General features: G+C 37.3%; 1 protein-coding gene across 1 annotated transcript in view; it reads right to left on the bottom strand.

Moving 5' to 3' along the window:
• LOC113234950 (protein groucho-like) overlaps positions 1-20,552 on the bottom strand; it is an 82,098-nt gene that overhangs the window by 27,273 nt on the left and 34,273 nt on the right. The window contains exon 5 of the mRNA XM_026470477.1: positions 4,892-5,029. Within this exon, the coding sequence (XP_026326262.1) occupies positions 4,892-5,029 (138 nt within the window). The remainder of the gene's footprint in view (positions 1-4,891; positions 5,030-20,552) is intronic.

Here is a 20,552-nt window from a genome sequence, read left to right as displayed (position 1 = left end):
CCTACCCACCGCTCACTACTCGTACACATACATGATACACAATCCAATAAACATCGACTGCTTTAATGGAAATACGACTGAACTAATATTAAAATCGTATTTACATTCGGCACTTCGTGTCTCATTAATCATTCATTCACCGACTCATAAACTATTCAAACGGATGTAAAAAAGACAAACGTTTATTTTACTATTCATAACAAAACGTGTACGCAACTTGACAAATAGGATCGGAACTTGGAGCGTAAAAACTGGGAATAAAAAACTGGCAAGCCGGATGAGTCGTAAAACTGATTACATAATTTCATTGGAAGCGACGACAGAATGGGCCCTAACTCACTTCCTCGCGTTGAAAAACAAGCTACGTCTAAGCGACAGGGGAGACGTTAATGCGGCTCGGAGACGCGCAAGAAACGCCGAGGGCCTGCAATGCAATATTTATCACCCGCCCGCGAACGTGCCTGGGAAAAAATGACAAATTCATGTTTCTCCCGCCCCGTTGAAACCCCACACCCCGATATATTCTCGTCGTAATTTTTATCAGAGGGCGCGCGACCCGTAAACTAGATAGAAATGTTTTCACGACTCGCTTGTTTATAAAGCCATCGATGACGGGGAAACAGATACGCTCTATTTACACAAGCTCGCGTGTTTGCTCACCTATCTCTCTAGATAATGTTGCATAAACTAGGCACACATAATACACTTGTTTATTTCTAGTGTTTGTGTCAATGATACGGCTTTTCAATTACGGGAACGTTGTTTATTAAACATTAGAAAATGAGATAGGTTTGTGTATTTGTGACACGTGGTTGTGCGCTGTCAAAGTTACATGAATATTGTTTCGACGTGAAACATTGTGTCATGTGTAGAGGTGAACATGAGAGGGTAGTATCTGGAAGCTATTACCTCGGAGTCGGGGGCCACCCCTCGGGGCTGCGATGCGGAATAAAATCAGAACGAGAAATGATGTACCCGTCGATAACCGGGCGGGGACGCCCCAATGCCGACTTCCCTTATTGTCGAGAAATTCACGCACATTGCCTGTACACAATGGTGAACAGTTTTACTTATCGCGCTACGCTATTGATGCCCTCGAACCGTTATTTACCGTCGCTAAAAGTACTTTACGTAGGAGTTAAAAGCAGAAAAGCACAACAATTTCAGTAATGAAATATTGGAGACAAAGCTGTGAATCAAGAGCCGTAAACAATGCTAAGAAACAAGACGTTTACGAGATGACGCTTGCGAGCACTTGGAACGGTAAGTGATTTTAATAGGCAGGCAAACAGTCCCCAATTTGAAGAGTATTCCCTCTTCACAAATCGGCGCGCGGCGGAATCGTAGCAAATCAGACGGAGGGTGGAGGGCGGCCACTCTCAGGGGAGAGCCCCTTTGATCCCTAGCTGACCCGAAAATAAAAAAGGTTCGTAATAAAAAAAAGGCCCGACATACGGAAGGTGGCGCCGCTTTTTTATTTAAATTAGAGTGTTTTATAGGGGGGCGAACGATATTGCGTTTTGCCGGTGTCTCGAAGTCTGTTTGGTAATCTATACGTGTAGAGAAGGCGCCTAAATCCAGGGGGCGATGAACCTTGAGCAAATACTTTTGGGTCTTAAGGTATTTTTCTTTATCCTCTGGGTGTTTTCTGTTCGTATTCGTGGAATAAAAAGGGTTCTTTCTATAATGGTTTATGTAGGCGGCGACGCGTGTTTACGTGGATATGAGAGAGTGATAAAACACGATTTAAGGTGTCAAACAGGCTATTAGCATTAACTTCGCGGATGCCAAGACGTTTAATAATTATGGGAACGGTTATTAACAAGATTGGAGTGCCCGAACGTGTGTAAATAATTCATGAGATTGTTGATTCATAGCCAAAGGCTCCGGACCTTTTAGTGTAGAGATGTTCAACCTTTTTGGCCGCAGGCCGCTAACATTTGTTCTTTACTTTGATGGAAATATGTTTAACATGTTACTTTGTTTTCCCTTTGCTTGTTACATTTCTTTTAAGGCTTTTGGTTTCTTTCCTTTTATTATGTAATCAAAACGAAGATGTCTTAGCACAGGCAGTTTTGTATATGAATATTTGTTAATTTGTACAATACAATACAATTAAAATAAAATGAAATAAGCGGTGGTACAATGGGCGGTCTTATCGCTTTAAGCGATTTCTGCCCGACAACCTTTGGATGGGAGTAATTATAGCTGACAGGAAAAAGACGGCGGTGTATGAAGACTTAGTAACAGATAGATTGACAATCGATAAATAAATACATATATTATGTACACATAATAAATAATAAAACCACAGTGTGTGTGTGTGTACGTACGTGCGTGCGTGCGTGTGTGTGTGAATGTCACGAACTACTAATAATTCTACATTAAAAGCTAAATAGATAAAATTTCATAATAAAATGTAATTGTACAAAAATTATACATTATTTTATTCACTGGACGAAGAATTTATAATGTCAAAACAAGACTTTTCTATTGCCAACTATTTCACGAATATGTAGGCGATCTATTTGTGTTTTAAAATTAGTAACTGTTTGTTTTAAGCTGGTATTAGAATACATTGGTGTCGGATGGGGACGGGACGGGGGACGGTGCATTGTGATCGACTTGGCTTCCAGCCAACACTCGAGTCTATCGGCCTCAGAAAACGAGTGACGAGTGTTCCACCACTTTATTTTAGCACTCATTATCTTTAAAGTGATTTATTTTAGACCTATTCAACAATTTGAAACGCCCAGCGTTAACACATCACGAGAATAGGTCGCACTAACGACTTGGCACCCAGTGTCAAACGCCCGTACCTATTCACTGCAATGAAGTCGGCGGCAATGAAGTCGTGACGATATCTCGCGGCAAAAAAATGCAATTAGAATGTTGTGGAATTAGCGTTTGCAATTTGAGGAAGACTTCTCACTAAACGATGTGTAGATACATATTATTATATAGTATTCATTAATTGTGGTTGGCTTTGCGTGTTAATCTCGGATCGCCCATGCTAGTGACAAATGGGTGTTTCGCGAGTTTATAAAACATGGTAATACGGGCTAGAAATGTTATCAGGTGAGGCGAGACACGTTTAGATTGGAACGCCTCTAGTTTGTAGCAGTTTTATCAATTTCTCTTCGGCTGGCGGGCGGCCAACTCGTCTTGCGCGGCTTAGATCGTTTAATTAACGGCTGGAACTTTCGACCTGTTGAAAGCACAGCTTTTAGAACTTACTTTACACTCTTGTTGTTATAACTATTTTTATTCGTTAATTTTAACTATCTATTATTAGTTTACTTATTTGTTTTTCACTTGACGCGTGTGTAACGATAAACGATTTACGTGTTGCTTGCCAATGTTTATATTAACGCTCTTCAATACTTTGTTTACAAGTGCAATATAACAGACTAGCAGTTACGCAAGGACTTGCCTTACAATATACATCTGTAAATATAAATAAGCATCGTTAGGCAAACAATTCAACCGCTTCTGGCCAAAATCGTGACTGTTATAAAGTGTTACAAAGCCTTGATGATCTAGTGCATATTGCGTTTATTGCTATACTATGGCCTATCATGAAATTAACGCGAGAAATCCGTGAGATTATTGATAAAACTACGTAATAGATTGCCTGTAACACTATTTGTTTGTACTAAGACCACATAACGTTTACCTAATAAACGAAAGTTAGTTTAATAGCAGTAAAGCTCCTTGCTAAAGAGTTCGCCCAGTGAAGTACTGTTAACTTTTTTCCTATATCTATGGTCACCTTACCTATTACTGCCGCCAAGCATTAATGTGAGCATTACTGTGCTTCGGCTTTGAAGGGTAAGGATGCTGGTGAAATTACAGGCACAAGGGACTTGTCAACTGTCTTGTCAATGTTTCAGGGTGACAGGTGCAGTGGCAGTGTCCCTTAGATCTTTGCTATTTAAAGCTCTGAGTGGCACTGTAACTGCTATGGACAGGCGTGTCGCTTAACACCAGGCGCATAAGTTGTACGTCCTGTTACTTGGTATCATAAAAAGAAAGTTAAGAATGAAGCTGAATAAGACTCATTTAAAGGTGTACAATTCATGCCTAATTCAAGACTGTTGTTTTGAAACTATGTGGTGAAATGATTGTTCACTTGTCACGTGTCTTTTGGGTAATTATAATTTAGTGTATATGTATAATATACTATACTTTGATGACGCAACATATTTCCGCTTTCAAATATTATCGTTGACGTCATTTCAAAGCAGTGTTTACCTTAAGACCCTTTGTCTAATTCTAGGCCATGAGTGGTGGTAACATTTCACGCGATGTTCGAACACGTGTCGAGTTTGCTCGTCAGTGGTGTAATGTGCCGAAGCAATGTGGCATCTGTCCAAACCATGGCCCAAACATCCTCGACTGTCAGTTTGCTATTATACCTACATACTCGTACTTACATATGAAAAGTAGTGCACAATCACATATAAATGCATGCCTGAAAAAAATTATCGAAATCGGGTCTACATAGTAAAAAGCTTGGATAGTTGATCACGTAACAAACATCAAACACCGAAGAAGTCGTTATGTAGATAAGTTTTATGTCCCTTCGTTTGAAAAGGACTTTGAGTCAAAGCTCATACTGCCTCCTCTTCAGTAGTGAAATTTTTTTAAGATAGAATAAAAGATGAAGATACAAGATTCTTGAAGATGTTTTTTTTTTCGTACATAAAGGATCTTGGGTCTTACACTGCCTCCGCAATATTGAGTTAACGTCTTTAGTAGATGAAGATTACATTGTGTAACAAGCGAGCATAATATTTTTCCAACCGTTTTATTCTTTGCTACTTCTACCTTTTTGTGGGAAATGAGGGTAGAATTTAGAAGATGTTTATGATACTATGATGTAACTTACCCCAATAATAGCGTTGAGCTCAGTCATGGTGACCTGCTTCGCCCTTTCCACGGCCGAGGCGACTTGCTGCTGATGCTCCTGCGACAGGAACGGCAGAATCTGCGCGATTATCGCGTTTAACCGTTTCGCTATTTCCGTCTGAAAAATATATATAAATATTACTTACAATTCAACCAGTCAGTTCGATCAAATGTAAATCAAATAAATGAGGTACTAATCGTATTCAGTACCATAATTTCCTTTTTTTTAACCCCCTTTGATTAAGTTTTCAATATGATAAAACCACACCCTTTCCATTATTCAACTAACAAACAACCAGGTTAATAGCTACGTTAGCCTCTGAATTTTAAAGCAATCACCCAAAGGCTATCGAGATAGAAAAATGATGTCGTCACAAAATCTTAATACCGATGCTCTTAATACAACACGACACTTAATTAATGGTAATATTATTCGACGATCTATTTCTTTGAATAAAATCAACATTACCAATCAATAAGTCGATAATGAATGCGAAGTGTCCGGCGAACTGAGTTACAGGCGCGTATACACGCGCTGACCCGATCGCTCGACAAATTGGTGGCGCGTATGATTTAATAAGCGGACGTGGGTGAATGATCTATGGTAGCCCCACGCTTGAATGAATGCCCAAAATGTTTTCACGCCTTTCTAAATCATTGCGACACATATGACAAATGTGAAAGTGATAAATGGAGTTTTATTCTCAATTGTAGAGTCGTTCTGTCATAATTGATCCTGTTCAAACGAGCATATGTTTTCATTATGTCATTCAATTGTTGCAGAATATTGTTAGTACAACAATTAAGCAAGACTTCTTAGTACATTGATAGCTCCACAAATTGCGAATAGTGTACCGAAAATGTATCCACATTTCACAATTCAATTATAATTATTGTAGCCGATAAGCCGGGCCAATGGACGAGTACAAATAAAATTAACCGGACAAACAATAAGCGCGGTTAAACGAGATGATAAATCGCGGTGTTACGGGTCTGCCGTGTTTATTGCCTCTCGTATTTTCCGTTTAAATGCACGTTAATTTTATTCACAGATTCGCAGTGAATCGAGGACGAATTAACATAATGAGCCTTCTGAATATAAAGTATTTTATAACGCAAACATGAAGTCATTTTGACATTTATTCGAGTTTATTGACGTTATTTCAAGTTGTATTTTATTGGTATAGTATTAGGCAAGGTATTAGGCAAGAGCGTTTAAGCTTTACTATGAGTGTTTATGAATCTGGGAGTCGTGTAAACCTTATTTTAGACAACTATCTATTTTAACAATTCCTTGTCTCTATATTTCATTTAAGTTGTTAACAGGCGTGACTGAATGTTCATCTGAATTTAATAAGGAGAATGCTTCAAATAAGTAACAATACTAGGAGGAAGGACAGACGTGGTGTCCAAAGTTAAATGTTGTAAAACATAGTCCAAGACACCAAACAACAAAAATGTTTAAAAGTCTCCCTACTAAACTTAAAATAGCACAGGATCTTATATCATTCAAAAAGTATTTAAAACATTTCTTGTTGGAAAAATCATTTTATAGTATTGATGAATTTGTATTTAATCGTGTTAAGGATATCTAATTTGATATTGTTATTATTTTTTGTATTATCACTATTTTTCATTAATGACTTACTAATATATTAAATATGGTCGGTCTCTTATTTGTTTTTCATGTAAGTATTTAATATGTAATGAATATGATATAAATGTAATGGTATTTTGTTCTAACATAATCTATTTGGCTAAGGAAATAAAAAATATATAAAGAAACAGTTTTTACTAGCACTTGTCTTGTGAAAGAGTTAGTACAGGTAAATACTGTCACTTTACCTATTCATGCCGCCAAGCAGTAATGTGGACATGACTGCGTTCCGGTTTTCGAGGGCCACTAGTGAAATTACAAGCACATAGGACTTGTCAAATTATGTCTCAGGGTGACAAGCGCAGTGGCAGTGCCCCTCAGATCTTTGCAATTTGAAGCTCTGAGTGGCACTGCAACTATTTCGCTTAACACCAGGCGTACGGTGTGTTCGACCTGTCACCTGTGACCGGGTATTATAAAAAAAAAAGTTACGTATATTTTTACTACTATTGAGTATCGTAATTGTACGTGCAAAACTTAGATATCTACAAGATGTATAAATAAAATTGTAGAAATCCAATTGCTCATCGAAAGAGTTTACTTCAACACTACTATCGCTCGTGTAAACAGGCAACGTTTTAACCGAATTCCAATCGAATTAAGCCAACACACTCGAAAGTATTTATTAAAGGTTATGTGGTTAGTTATTTCAAATCGGTTACTGCGATACTAAGTTGGGTTATTTATGGACTGGTGTTCAATTAGTGTGATCGAATTGCGGGTTATTTATATTCCAGATCGTTGATCGTTCTAATCGTTGCTGTAAATTGTCGAAGTACCACGTTCCATTGGGGATACAATGTTGTTCTAGTAGTAACCACGTGCTACAGGTTAGTTGTAATTTGCGAGTCCTTTTATAAGGTACTCCTTTTATAAACATACTGGAGCACGTGGTAGCGATAGAAAAACCCAATTAATTTACTATTTTTTTAGGCAAACGAGCAGACGAGTTACATACCAATAACGTCAGAGGAGCTGCCTATGCGTTACCAGCTTTCGAGAGCCTGCTGACTCGCTTTTGAACTTCAAGTCATAGAGCAAATACTTCAGGACTATTCCACATCCTGTAGGTTCGAGGAAGCATTGAACAAGTTGCCCACTTGGTATTAGAATGCCAGACATGCAGGATACGGGGATTGGCTCTACTCCTATGGTGGGAACTGCTGATGGTGGTAACGTGACAGTAGCGCCAGTTCGAAATGGTATTCGAGCTCACCCCGCCATAAAGAAGGCGGTAGAACACACACAGACAGCCAACGTCACTAGTAGACTAATGGGACTTCAAAAGCTCCATTTATAAAATAAAACAAACAAACTAGAACAAAATTGCTAATTGTAATTGGTGTTATTGATAAACTGTATTTTTCCCGACCATTTGCGATATTGTTTTTACTTTATTTTACGAGTAGTTGTATTGCATAAATCCTATCCTTTAATTCCTATTTATTGCCTAAATGTTCTCGCTCAAAAACTTTATTTATTACTCTCATTACGTATTCAACTTTTAACCCTAAACGACTGTGTTTCTCGCATACGACATTGCATAAAATAATAAAATGGTCTTCACCATAATTATGAGCGTAGTATGCGGTCTACTATGACCAAAACATGGTGATATATACAGTCTTTAATATAATTAAGTAAACCGATAGTATGATTTAATTTCGAAATTCTTATCAGTTATCTCTTAAATATAAGCAATGATTGCTAAATGGTCAATCAAAATAATATTTTAATATCTTATTTTTCTATAAAGATGTGGTGGATATACGAGCTAGAGTATTTAATTAACGTGTATTTTTATATAATTTTGAGTACTTTTCGCTCTCCGCTGTACAAATGTCTCCATAGACAATATTAATTGGTTACCCTACTGCAGCCGAAGTTTAATGCACGTGTCGTTGCGGGCAGCCGGCAGCTACGCCGCATGCCCACAAATTGCATTTTCATTCCGCGTCGATAAGTGTACTATTTATAGCACTCGCACAGAAAGATATACTAGTTTTATTGACGCTCCAAATTTCGATGATTTGGGAATATACCATATGTGACATTTAACATGAAACGTTTCCGTTACGCGCGCGCGTGCTGCGTGCGTGCGTGCGTGTGTGTCTGAAAATTTAGAGAGACTATTATTTACAAATGGCATAATAAAAATGGTACAAAGTCGGATATAATAAAAAAATTCATTTTACAATTCCGATCTACAATAATTTACGTCATTAAAGATCGGCCAAAATATATTAAATTGAATATATTCTAAAAGATAACATTTTAAGCTTTCTTTCTTTTACCTTTAAAACTACACCTACATAACAGTTAAAAAAAAAACATAACGGATATACTATGAAGAATCATTATGCAATAAATAGAGTCACATGTATATAAAAGCGACAGAACAATAGCAAATAAAATATGGCTAATGTAAAAACTATGCAATTTATTAAGGCACGCTTTGTTCGTGACTGGTGTAGAAATAGATAATTACTTATCCGTACTACTATTGTACAAGACATTAACAATAAGTATCTAGTAACTTATAATCAAACAGGGTAATTGGAATAACGCCTTAGAAATCGGGATTTCATTTTACAAGGCTTTGTACAGTGTAAGGGATACATATCACTGTATGGCGCTGTGTAGCACTGCATCAATGTTGCCATATCTTATAAAGAGTGATTATTCAGGAGATGGCAAAACTTTCTATTTATTTTAAATTTTTTATGAAGGGGGTTAATTTGGATGCATTACTTTAACAATAAGTAAAAGCCAGCGTGTGAATATGAAGGAGATATGATGTGAAATCAGCCTGCAAAATTTGTATATACAATCCATTTTTTGCATTTCAGTAACTGTGTGCTTTAAGATACGAGTTTAAGAAAGTAAGGCGAGGATATGGTAAGATTTAAATAACTAAAACTTCAAAACATAAAGTCTTTTTTTCAAATTGACACGTACCGTGCTCACCGAATGAAAAAGAAAATAGGAATGCAATAGTATTTAGTAAATAATTATATTATGATATTATTGTATGTTTTTTTTATAAAACTGCCTGTATAATTATTTGCCGATATATAGTGGTACATTCAGTAATTTGGCAACACTACTCTGACAGCGTCTATCCGTGACATAATGCTACGTAGCGCGATATACCGCGACAAACTATACCTGCACGGCTCATAGTGCTAAGGCGCGTTTAATTGCCTTGATTGACCATACTTCATCTAATACGTGTGATTCCTTGTGCATACATTTAATGTGTTATACACAAACGTAACAAAGACACAAGTCTTAGTAGATATTTTGAAGACTAATAATGTTGCAAAATGTAATAAACAATCTCGAGTTGTCTCAAACCAGTTTACAACAGTCTGACTCAAAAGTTAAGAACTCTACAAGTCGTGAATGTTGTTCGAATTATATATTTCGTCACGTTATTACCCTTCTAAGTCTAATCTGAATGTTGTGATTAGAAAATACTTAAAAGTGCTACGCGAGCAATCTTGAGCTAACACCGCTGTCATTTGTTTTGTTTAAAAATATTTGCACCAAAAAACGGCTGCGGTTGGAAACCACTTGTTGCGTATTTGAATGATGCGACTCTTTAAAAATGCGTAATAAAATATATTAGACGTGAATTTTATTAGTTTTTAGAAATTTGAAAAATATTGTTGTATGAGTAACAGTAGTTATTAATTAAGGATAAATCATTTATCAGTATCGTAATTGGATGTGCTGTCTGATTCTCTACATACAAAGTAGAAGTGTGCGCCGATTGTAAAATTGACGACAGCGGTGGCGTATTCGACGTGGCATATATTTTTCGGGTGTTTTAAAAGACACTAAAATATTCTTTAAATCGACTTGCGGTTACTAAAATTAATCAACTTAAAGAATGTTCGTAAAAAAACAATCTCGCTCTTAATTTAAATCTGGTATAATTTTATTTAGGATACTAAGTGACGGGACGAACAAGTTGTGCGCCTGGTGGTAAGCGACACACTTGTCCATAGCAATTGCAGTGCTACTCAAAACTTTAAATCGCAAATATCTGAGGGGCACCGCCACTACGCCAGTCACTCCGAGAAACAAGTTCTATGTGCCTGTAATTTCACTAGCACCCTATCCCTTCAAAACCGGAATGCAGTAATGCTCACATTACTGCTTGGCTACAGAAATAGGTAAGGTGGCAGTACTTCGTAGATAGGAAGGTAATTTTAATTGTACGGTAATGTTGTATTGAAATATAGTTAATACTTAACAAAGGAGCTGACAATTCAAAAACGAGATATCGCCACGCCGACTTAACGCCGGTCAATTTGCGGCGCGGGCGCACATCTCTGCTAAAACCTATCGTTTGCCTCTACGCAACACAAGCAGTGCAATACTATGCTATCATAGCTTCTAAAGGTGCATTATACAATTACAATGTGATTAATTGAACGCCAAATGATTTGCAATTAACACTAATAATGTAAAGTCACAATTTTGTACCTAATCAAGAAATTATGTACGTTTAATGGGAAGGTAGATAGAAATTAATTTAGGTTATACGTGTGACCAATTCGACATGACGAGAGTGGGTAATTTAATTAACCTTTCGGCTAATTAGAATTAGAAAAGCAATTTGGTAAGGTAAAAGGTACTATTTTATTGAATATCATGATGTGTTACTGCCACGATATTAATTTATTTATTGTGAAACTACTTCACTAGTTTGTTATAATTATTAATACAAAGATCGATGAAAAGCTCCATAAGTATCCCACAGGTATCGCTTACGGCGATAAACGCCGAAAAAACCCGATGCATAAGACCTGTAACAAACGCGTAGGGTTTGTTGGGTCGTTCTGTAACTCAGTTGGTAGAGTGGTGGCCCTAGTTTGGCATACAGATGCAGGATCGAGTCTTTTTTTTTATAATATCAAATGACGGGACGCACAAGTCGTGCGTCTGATGGTAAGTTACACGCTTGTCCATAACAGTTGCAGTGCCACTCAGAGCTTTACGTGTGAGGCCAGACGAGCGTAATTTTAGTTAATTTAAGTTAAGCGAAATAGTTGCAGTACCACTCAGATCTTTAAATCGCAAAGATATGAGGGCACCTGTCACTGCGCCCGTCACCCTGATACATAAGTTGACAAGTCCTATGTGCCTGTAATTTCACCAACACCCTTAGCCTTCAAAACCGGAACACAGTAATGCTTACATTAGTGCTTGGCGGCAGAAACAGGCAAGGTGGCAGTAATTCCCTGGACGAACTCTTTCAAAAGGAGCTCTTACTGCCACTAAAATTCCTTCCTATCAGATCGAGAATTTTTTCTGTGTTTGATCTTTGTATTAATAATTTCATAATTAGCCTTACGGCAAAAATACTTTATAAAAAATAAAATAATAATATGTTGAAGAAACTTTTTGCATTCAGTGAATTCTCTCGAGACAGCAAATAAGAAGCTTAAGGCAAAACATTTTGTTATCCACTAGCTTATACACATCTCATAGTGTTGTTATTGTTTGAAAATGGAAGGTCCTTAGGACATTACTTTGGTTATTCTATTATACCGCTAGATGGCGTTGACGGTTTTTTGATGATTTCCTAAATATGGGTGTTATAATTTTTCCTTTGACATACTTAAAGATCCGCATGGTTTTGGGAAGTGAGTTCTTGTTTAATTGATATGTTCATACCACAATGATATTGGTATATTACTTTATTGATATAAAGATCGAACAAACACATAGAAAAATTCACAAGAATCAGCGATCTAGCCAAAACGGGACTATTGCTCTCCCAATTGAGGTCCGGAACGAGTTAGCAAACCTTGAGAATTTCTCTATGTGCTTTTTGCAGAGCTTTGTTTATTGGTTTTAACGGCTTTTTTGCCGTAGCGATTGTACTTGTGAGAAACTATGTCCAGCCATATCGAAGGAAGTTTTCTTTGTGTTTGTTTGATAATTGCCTCAATAATAATATCGTTGTTTGTCAAGAACAGTGGCCTAAACCCAAATAGTACATTTTTTTACTTATTTATTAGACAGTTTTATTCACAATTGGCTAAGTAGGTATTATTGTGAACAAGGCAATAAGACTTAAATTGGCAAAGCAATTACGTTATATCAGTAGGCGGGAATACGATTCGTCGATTTTCCGCGCTAAATACGACTCCGTTTTTTGTAAAGGAGATATTTTTCAGATAGGCCGTTATTTTAAAAAGCTATCGATACGTAGTATATTGTAACTTATGTATAAAAGTTGTTAAAATGTAATGTAAATGTACTATGTAATGGGAATAAACCGATAACATACTTTTCTGTAAGTAATTTTATATTTACATGTCGACAACCTTCAACACAAGTTAAATACAAGGTAAAATTATGTTTATATTATAAAACGTATTTGTATATTAAATGTTAATATCCCCGGCACATCTCGTAAACATGAAAGGGGAAATAAGAGTGTGTGTGCGTGTGTTCATAGCGATAAAATTGTAATACATTTGTGGCGGTGTAAAACCAGTGGTTACCGCAAATTACAATTTTATTCGCTTGTGTAGAAAAATCGGTAACGTTTTGTTCAAAAATATTCCTTTTCCGACTTATTTTTGTTTCAATGTACAGCATTTTAATACACGGTGAAATAAATGTGTACATTTCATGTGTGTATTATATGTGTTTACATGGCATTCAATAAACGAAAAAGTATACTAATTTAGAAATATAGAAGAAAAAATAAATAAATTTTCTAACGTTAACTCGTCTCTTTCTGTAACTTGATAACAAAGAGATTCTCATAATCATAAATGTTATTGTACTACGACAGTACAGTAAACATAATATTATGATATCGGAATAGTCAAAGTATATTTACAACTACAAGGAAGTGCGTATATGTATAGAGTGCATAGTACCTTTCCCTGAAATACTTTTTACTTTACTACGGGTATTTAGAATAAAGTTTAACTTATTTTAATAACTCTTGGTACATAATGTAGATGTAATTTTAGTGAAAAAAAAAAATGTAAACGTGATCTACAGCTGATCTGATGATAAAAATGACAGACAGATGAGAGGAACTACGTAACAGTGTATAGCAGCTACCTTGTATTTAGGCTTATATGACTCATTTTGATTGACGAGGACCTCCATATGCATTTCAGTGATTGTTAAGAAGACCGCCGTAATGAACACAGCGAAAGTGGATAAGCGTTTTTTTTACATAAAAAAGCTATAATTCTTTCCTTTTACTTTTAATCATTCCGGGAGTTCAGAGGGAGGTACTATCGACTCTATGTGTATTACTTGAAGTTTCAGTAAATAGAATGTATTTGCTACCTATTCCGATCTCTAATTCTTAGGTATTTCCGACACATAAACAGTGTTGAGAAATCTTGATTCACACGAACCAGGGATGTCCATGCACTTTTACAACCAGTACGTCGTAGCGGAAGTCGGGAAGTGTTTGCCTTAAACACTTTGTTACAGCATATAAAAAAAAAGAAAAAAATGGATTAGAAGAATGGCGGAGTGTTATAGCTTTGTAACTTCTCAGAAAAGTCCCGAGTCTAGATTAATAGTTATAATAACTGCCAGACAATTACACCAATTAGCTGATCTTGGATTAGGGAATTCCCTGAACTTTGGTTACCAGAGCAACGAAATTTACTCTAGGGCACTACCCAGAATACCCAGACCCAAAGTTTTCGAAATCATACATGGGAAAACTAAAACTTTACAGAACCAATGAATTTATGCATCCAAATATAAATGAATATAAATTTTCTTAAAAAATCATAATAATAAATATTCTGATTAGTATGTATACCTGTATAATTAAAGTTTTTATTATGATACCGACACGCCTGTCCAATTGTCCATAGCAATTGCAATGCCACTCAGGACTTAAATCGCACAGATCTGAGGGGCGCTGCCATTGCGCCAGTCACCCTAAGGACATAAGTTGGCAAGCCCTATGTGACTGTAATTGCACCAACCCTAACCAATACCCTTCAAAACCGGAACACAGTAATGCTCACATTACTACTTGGCAGCAGAAATAGGTAAGGTCGGTGTACTTACCTGGACGAATTCTTTCACAAGGAGCTTTACTGCCACTAAACAGTGCTAAGATCTGGATAAAACGCAATTCTCTATAAAGTATACAGTACTGTAACAGTATTTTCGTTTTAGTAGCTAAAAGCACTTCCAGTTTAGATGATGGCAGTGTGCTTCAAGTAATTGCAGTTTTATATACGTAGTAATAACTGATCGTTGTAGTAGTTTTAGCAGTATTTACAATATGCTGGTATAGTAAAAATACATTAATATCGTTTGTTAGCGTGTTAGTAAGTGTATGTTGTAATAAAATGTAAATACATCCGTGTGGTGCTATAAACCAGCGGCCAGTGACGCCCGCCGCCGCAGAGCCGCGCGCCGAATTACCGCAAATTACATTTTCATTCGCCGCGCAGCAACCTACCGCAAAAATATTAAACATTCCCGTGCATTTTACTCTCATGAAGGAACAATATTGACGGTGAAAGGAAAAAGGAACTAATGATTTTAAAATTTTTCACGGGTGCGTTTAATAGTAGTATATGTATATCAACCGACAAATATAGCAACCTTAGTGTTAAGTATTATGAAGTTAAAGTAGGTCGCTTTTACTTTTTAATCGTCAATATTGTATACATATACACCGTTTATTACTGATCACGGCAGTAAGTACATAAAACAAGATTGTTGAAAAAATGTCGGCTTTGTGCTAGTCCTGCTACTACAGTGTTGTATACTCATCATAAAGGATATTTCTTGTTTTTGAACTAGGACTTTTGGTAGGAATTTTTAAGTTTTTAAGCTACTCTTGCATCGTATCAACTGTGGCACACTGAAAAGTTACGACGGAAACTTGTCAAGAATACCAGGCCAATATAATACTGTTAACATCGTTTCGGGGACTTGGTACTATGTTATTAAATTCAAGCCACTTGCGAAGGCAGTTAAATAAAATTCTTATTTAAAAAGATATCTGCAAAAGAATCAACACTGTCATGAGCAATTTACCCATCTAATAGCGTCATCATTTTAAATGTGGCATTTTAACGGCTTTTTTTGCATCCATTATAATTGAGTGAAAATTGTGTTACGTAAAAAAAATATATGGACCGTGAAACCAGACTTTATACTCAGCTGAAATTGCGAAAATTATTGTTCATTATTATTAATTACTCGGTGATGCACCGTGGGGGTTTTAACTTGTATGTAGTTTTGCACTTTGATAAAAGCTTCATTAACACTGCTATCAGAGCGTTGTTTGTTAAATAAACACGCTTGTTATTACGCCACTAGTGAATGCAGTTGTCGGGTAGCTTATATCCCTATAAAGAAAATTAGTTCAAAAGGGGATTCAAATTAAAAGTCTGACACCACGCGATGTCTATATCTGTACGCCTTCTATCTATAGCAACGAATGAACTGTGGGAATAAAAAGAGGGCGCACAAAAGGGCCGCAAAATACGTACTTTTGCGAGCTCTCCACAAAAGATATAGTACGGTTTGTCATTAAGGAGTTCATCCTCGCGCGAGAAATAAAAGAGGAACGTTGGGAGCGGGCGAGTGAGGGGTGCGCGGTGGAGGGGGCGGTGGGGGTGCACTAATGGCTCCGACACTCATCCGCTAATGCCGCGGGTGACTCTTCTTTTTGCACGATTTTCACGTGGTTTAGTCGCGGAGCTTTTAATCTGGGACTGCATCTTCCCTTCGACGCTCCATTTGTTTACGTATCACGACGAGTTACTCTCACGTATCTGTGTCATTATATCCAGTCACTTGAATCTCGTTTCCATATTTTAAGAAAGTAAATGTCTTTTACAAAGATATATATGCGCCTAGCGAAGGGTCGGTATTTGATAAAGGTAAGCCGATGTAGAAGATACGCAGTAAATGTTGCAATGCAAGATTTTTTCGTTCAACACCTGCTGCTAGATGGAGAATAAATTCTAAGGTAAGATGATGGGAATTGTGTTATATAGACCTTTCGCCACCGGAACTAGAGTCCTTGCCATTATTTTGCTGGAAAGAAAAGTATAATGTCTTTTTATTGTAAAGTTACCCAACCACGCTTGTACAAAATGTCCTTGCCACATCTATTTAGTTTCAAGAATAAGACATTGAAAGCAAGTCAAAGCAGTACTCGTCTGCAATTTGAAACGGCAAACAACCTCGTGTGTCGCGAACACTTAAGTAAGATGGAATACACAGCACGAAGCGATCTATGCAGCCCGTGAGTGCATGAACAACACTAGAAACTATCTGATGTTCACGTGCAAAGTTCATTTGCAAGTTGTGGTTACTTTTATTGTTTCATCGTCATGTTTTCATAAGTTTTATAGTTAAATTTGTTTATATTAAATATTTTTATAATATATCATATGTATGTTAGTCCTTATGTTATATACCCACAAGTTGCCTGATTCAAATACATAAAAAAATACCTTACAATATTAGACTTACAAATGATCGTGTCTTCTTTTGAAATTATCAACGTCAAGCCTCATATTCAATATGTTTTTGTATAAGACAAAGGGTAGACCTTTAAGTATTTCAATTTGGAAAGTAATAAGTTATGTTTCCTTAGCAAGACTTCGTTTTGATTTCGCCGTAATAAAGAAAAATGAAAATGTCTAGTATGGGCGTGTGTGTACAGGGCTTAAAACCGAGGGCGCGTCGACCTAAATGCGGCCCGTGATCGTTGTCGTGGTCGTGGTCGTGGTCTTGGTCGCACGCAGCAATTTATTGTCTCCAGCGCACCGCGTTCATACTGCGGTCACGCCGCGTACTCACGCAGCAGGGAATCGGGACACTAATAACCTTTCACATAATCAAGACATTGTAGAGAAATTCTTAATACTTGCAAACGCATTGCTACAAACTGAGTAGCTACTACACTAATTGCTTGAACAGTAATGATTTATGCAGTATGGATGCAAATGACGTGAAGCAGCACAAAGTGTAGCAAAAAGCGTTAAACTAGAAACACAAAGCCAGCGGGTAACTACTCATAATTTGTTTCACGGAGTCCGACCCTCGCACTTCCCGATGAACTTTTACCGCGATTGTTTTGCGAAATGAAGCCGGTCTGCTATGCCAACGCCGCCTCCGCCTTCGCTGCGGTTATGACCTTCATTAATGGCCCAACTCTTTTCCGAATTATTTATGGCAGTAGCACTTTGCTTTGCTTATTTTACCTTTTATAAAATTTCCAGTTCATTAAACAAAACAGTCAATCGAAGGCCCGCCATTGTATTGAAAGGCACGTCGCTCTTATGGCGCGGCAATAAATTATTCCTTCGGCGAAATGGCAGTCGAGTCGATAAACGAGCTATTATTGCAACAGACAGAGGCCAACATTATCATCGATTCGTATCGCATTCGCGGAGCAATAATTGTTTAAACACAGCTTGCCGTGGAACATTAGTGGCTGGCACATCGATAGTGCAAACCACTTTACTGCTGCTCTACCACGCGTCCCACCTCCCTCATTCCGCAGTATTCTCATTACCACGCTTTAACTTACTACGAAAAAAACATGTTTCGTGTCAATACAACATGGGTGTATAATAGACCTAGAAGCTAAAATATTTAACATACACTCCAATTATCTACGGAGTGAAGTGCTACCGGTGAACGACGGCGTAATTGCCTTTACTTAAAATAATTGCTACTCCACCGTCGATACTTATAATAAACAGAACAGACGGGAAGGCGCGTCATTAATATTCATTATAAACAAATGGATATAATTACTCGGGGAACAAGTCGATTGGAGAGCTGTGAAGTAGATGTGTAGTGCGGGACACGTCGTTATCTCGATATCGAGTGGAGTGTCGACCGGCGAGCCGATGTCGCCTCATCAGCACTTTGTAATTGCGCGCCAGAGAGTTACCACGAACAGGCTTGTTGAAATTTCTTTAGTGAGAGTAAATAAACACGATTTATAGAGAACTGTATATCTCTAAATCATAACCGCGTACGCGTCAAGCTTGAATTGTATAAATAATCTCGTCGGTGTGTTAATCAAACGCCAACACGTGGAGTCAGTCGCGATTGAATAACAAGGCGGGCACTTGAGCCCGCGGCCAGGCGCGTCGATTTGTTTATAGTCATTATCTCGAATGCCAGCGCGGCATTTAGCTTCGCGATTACATCTAAACCAGAGAGCAATTTTCAATGTGATTGCACTACGTCGCTACTTAAGCTTAAAAGCTTTTCACAGGATGCTCTTCGATCACTACAATCTTTTCGGCAAGCAGTTAATATGCGTAAAGTTGTGTTTCAAGTGTTTAAGTAATATTGGCTACTTTAGAACATTGCTTTGCTAATCGTGTGAGAAACTAAATTTATGATACAACTTTATCGTGTACTTTATTGTTCTCAAGTAATTTCATAAGTAAGCTAATAAAAAGCTCTGTAACAAGTAGGAACACTAAATTGCTTAACTCAATGGGCATCACGTGCGCAAGGATTAGCGTGGACAACGAGGGGTTAGTGGCCCCATTGGTAGCCCCGGTCCGGTCCTGCCTCGGATTGTTGACTCGCATGTTTCTCGCCAAACAAACCCAGCTTCCTAGCTACCCTTGTTTGTTTAGGTCCACGCCAAACGTTTATTGCCCTTTGTGTATCTTACCTCTAAAGCGTGAAGCCTTTTTGACACGGCACTTTTTACGAGAGCGCTTATATCGGTGCAAATTACTCGACAGCCCGAAAACAACGTTCGATGTTTACACAACCAACTCGGGAGTTTTATTTGCAAATGTAATTCTGAGCCGTCATTCCGTAACCTTCGATAAATAAACAAACGAATAACTGTGTAAGTATATCCGCGAAGAGAAATCGCAGTGAACATGATAAAGGAACACAAACAAGTTTCTCGACATGAATTGACCAATTTGTAGATAGCGGATAGTTTCTCGAGCGGTTTCTATAGACGAATCAATCATTACTATGCAAGCGGTGCTTTTTGTCGAGTTTAACGAGCGGGTCGGTAATGACTCCGCGTTTCCGTCGGTGTGTACGGGCCTTGTCTACGGCACAATGGGCGCTTGGAACACAACTCTATTACACTATTATAGCAGCAATTAACGCTGTTAATACTCTCCGCGCTCTAAATACTCGGTTCCAAATTCTAAAACTGTTTGCAATTCGCGCTCGCGGTAATTTGTACGAGAAAATATAGCATGCAAGATACGTGGTTTATATGAAATCTATAGTGAATATGTTTAATTGCAATACTCATGGTTATATGTACGCTATTTGTTAATATTACTTGTTAACGGAAACTAATATAATCAAATCATAGAATGGAGTGTGGTAGCAAAGTGTTATTATTATAATAATACGCTTGTGAACTAAATTGATTTTCTGCTGAATGCCATGTGCTTATGTTTAATGCATGAGACCTTATGAGAAGCGAGTAAAGTCTCGTCTGCCATAATGAATTCAATCTTTCGCCTAGCGCCATACCTGCTGATAATAATAATTCGGCCGCATAATTTCGGCACTGTCATTTCTTCTAATTAGATATTACCTTTTCTGATCATCATCGGTAAAATAGTGATATCTGATTGGAAGGAATCAACAGCTACACAATAACGCGTCTGAATTTCGACGGGTAATGTTACACTTAGACCAAGAATGCCATTTATATTGTTTAAAAAAGATTCAGTAGAAATAAATATCAGCTGCGCTCCGGGATCGTGATTTTTTAATAGTTAAATTTGTATTTAAAGTATTTTCTCTCTGCATTGACAGTTACATCTCAAAGGTCACTAGAAAAGTTAAAATTATCAATAAAAACATTTACGTCACAATATCGCAGTCTTAGTTGTTATAAGGCCATATTTGCAAAATTACAACTTTTCAGGAAAAATATTTAAAGTATCTACGAACGAAATAAGTCGATAACTTTTTTATGCTTAAATAGAAGGGA

The sequence above is a fragment of the Hyposmocoma kahamanoa genome, unplaced genomic scaffold, assembly GCF_003589595.1.
Source record: "Hyposmocoma kahamanoa isolate Upper Pololo Valley unplaced genomic scaffold, ASM358959v1 86, whole genome shotgun sequence".
NCBI lineage: Eukaryota > Metazoa > Arthropoda > Insecta > Lepidoptera > Cosmopterigidae > Hyposmocoma > Hyposmocoma kahamanoa.
Note: the sequence above shows the minus strand (reverse complement) of the source record. Positions and strands in the feature narration are given on the sequence as shown.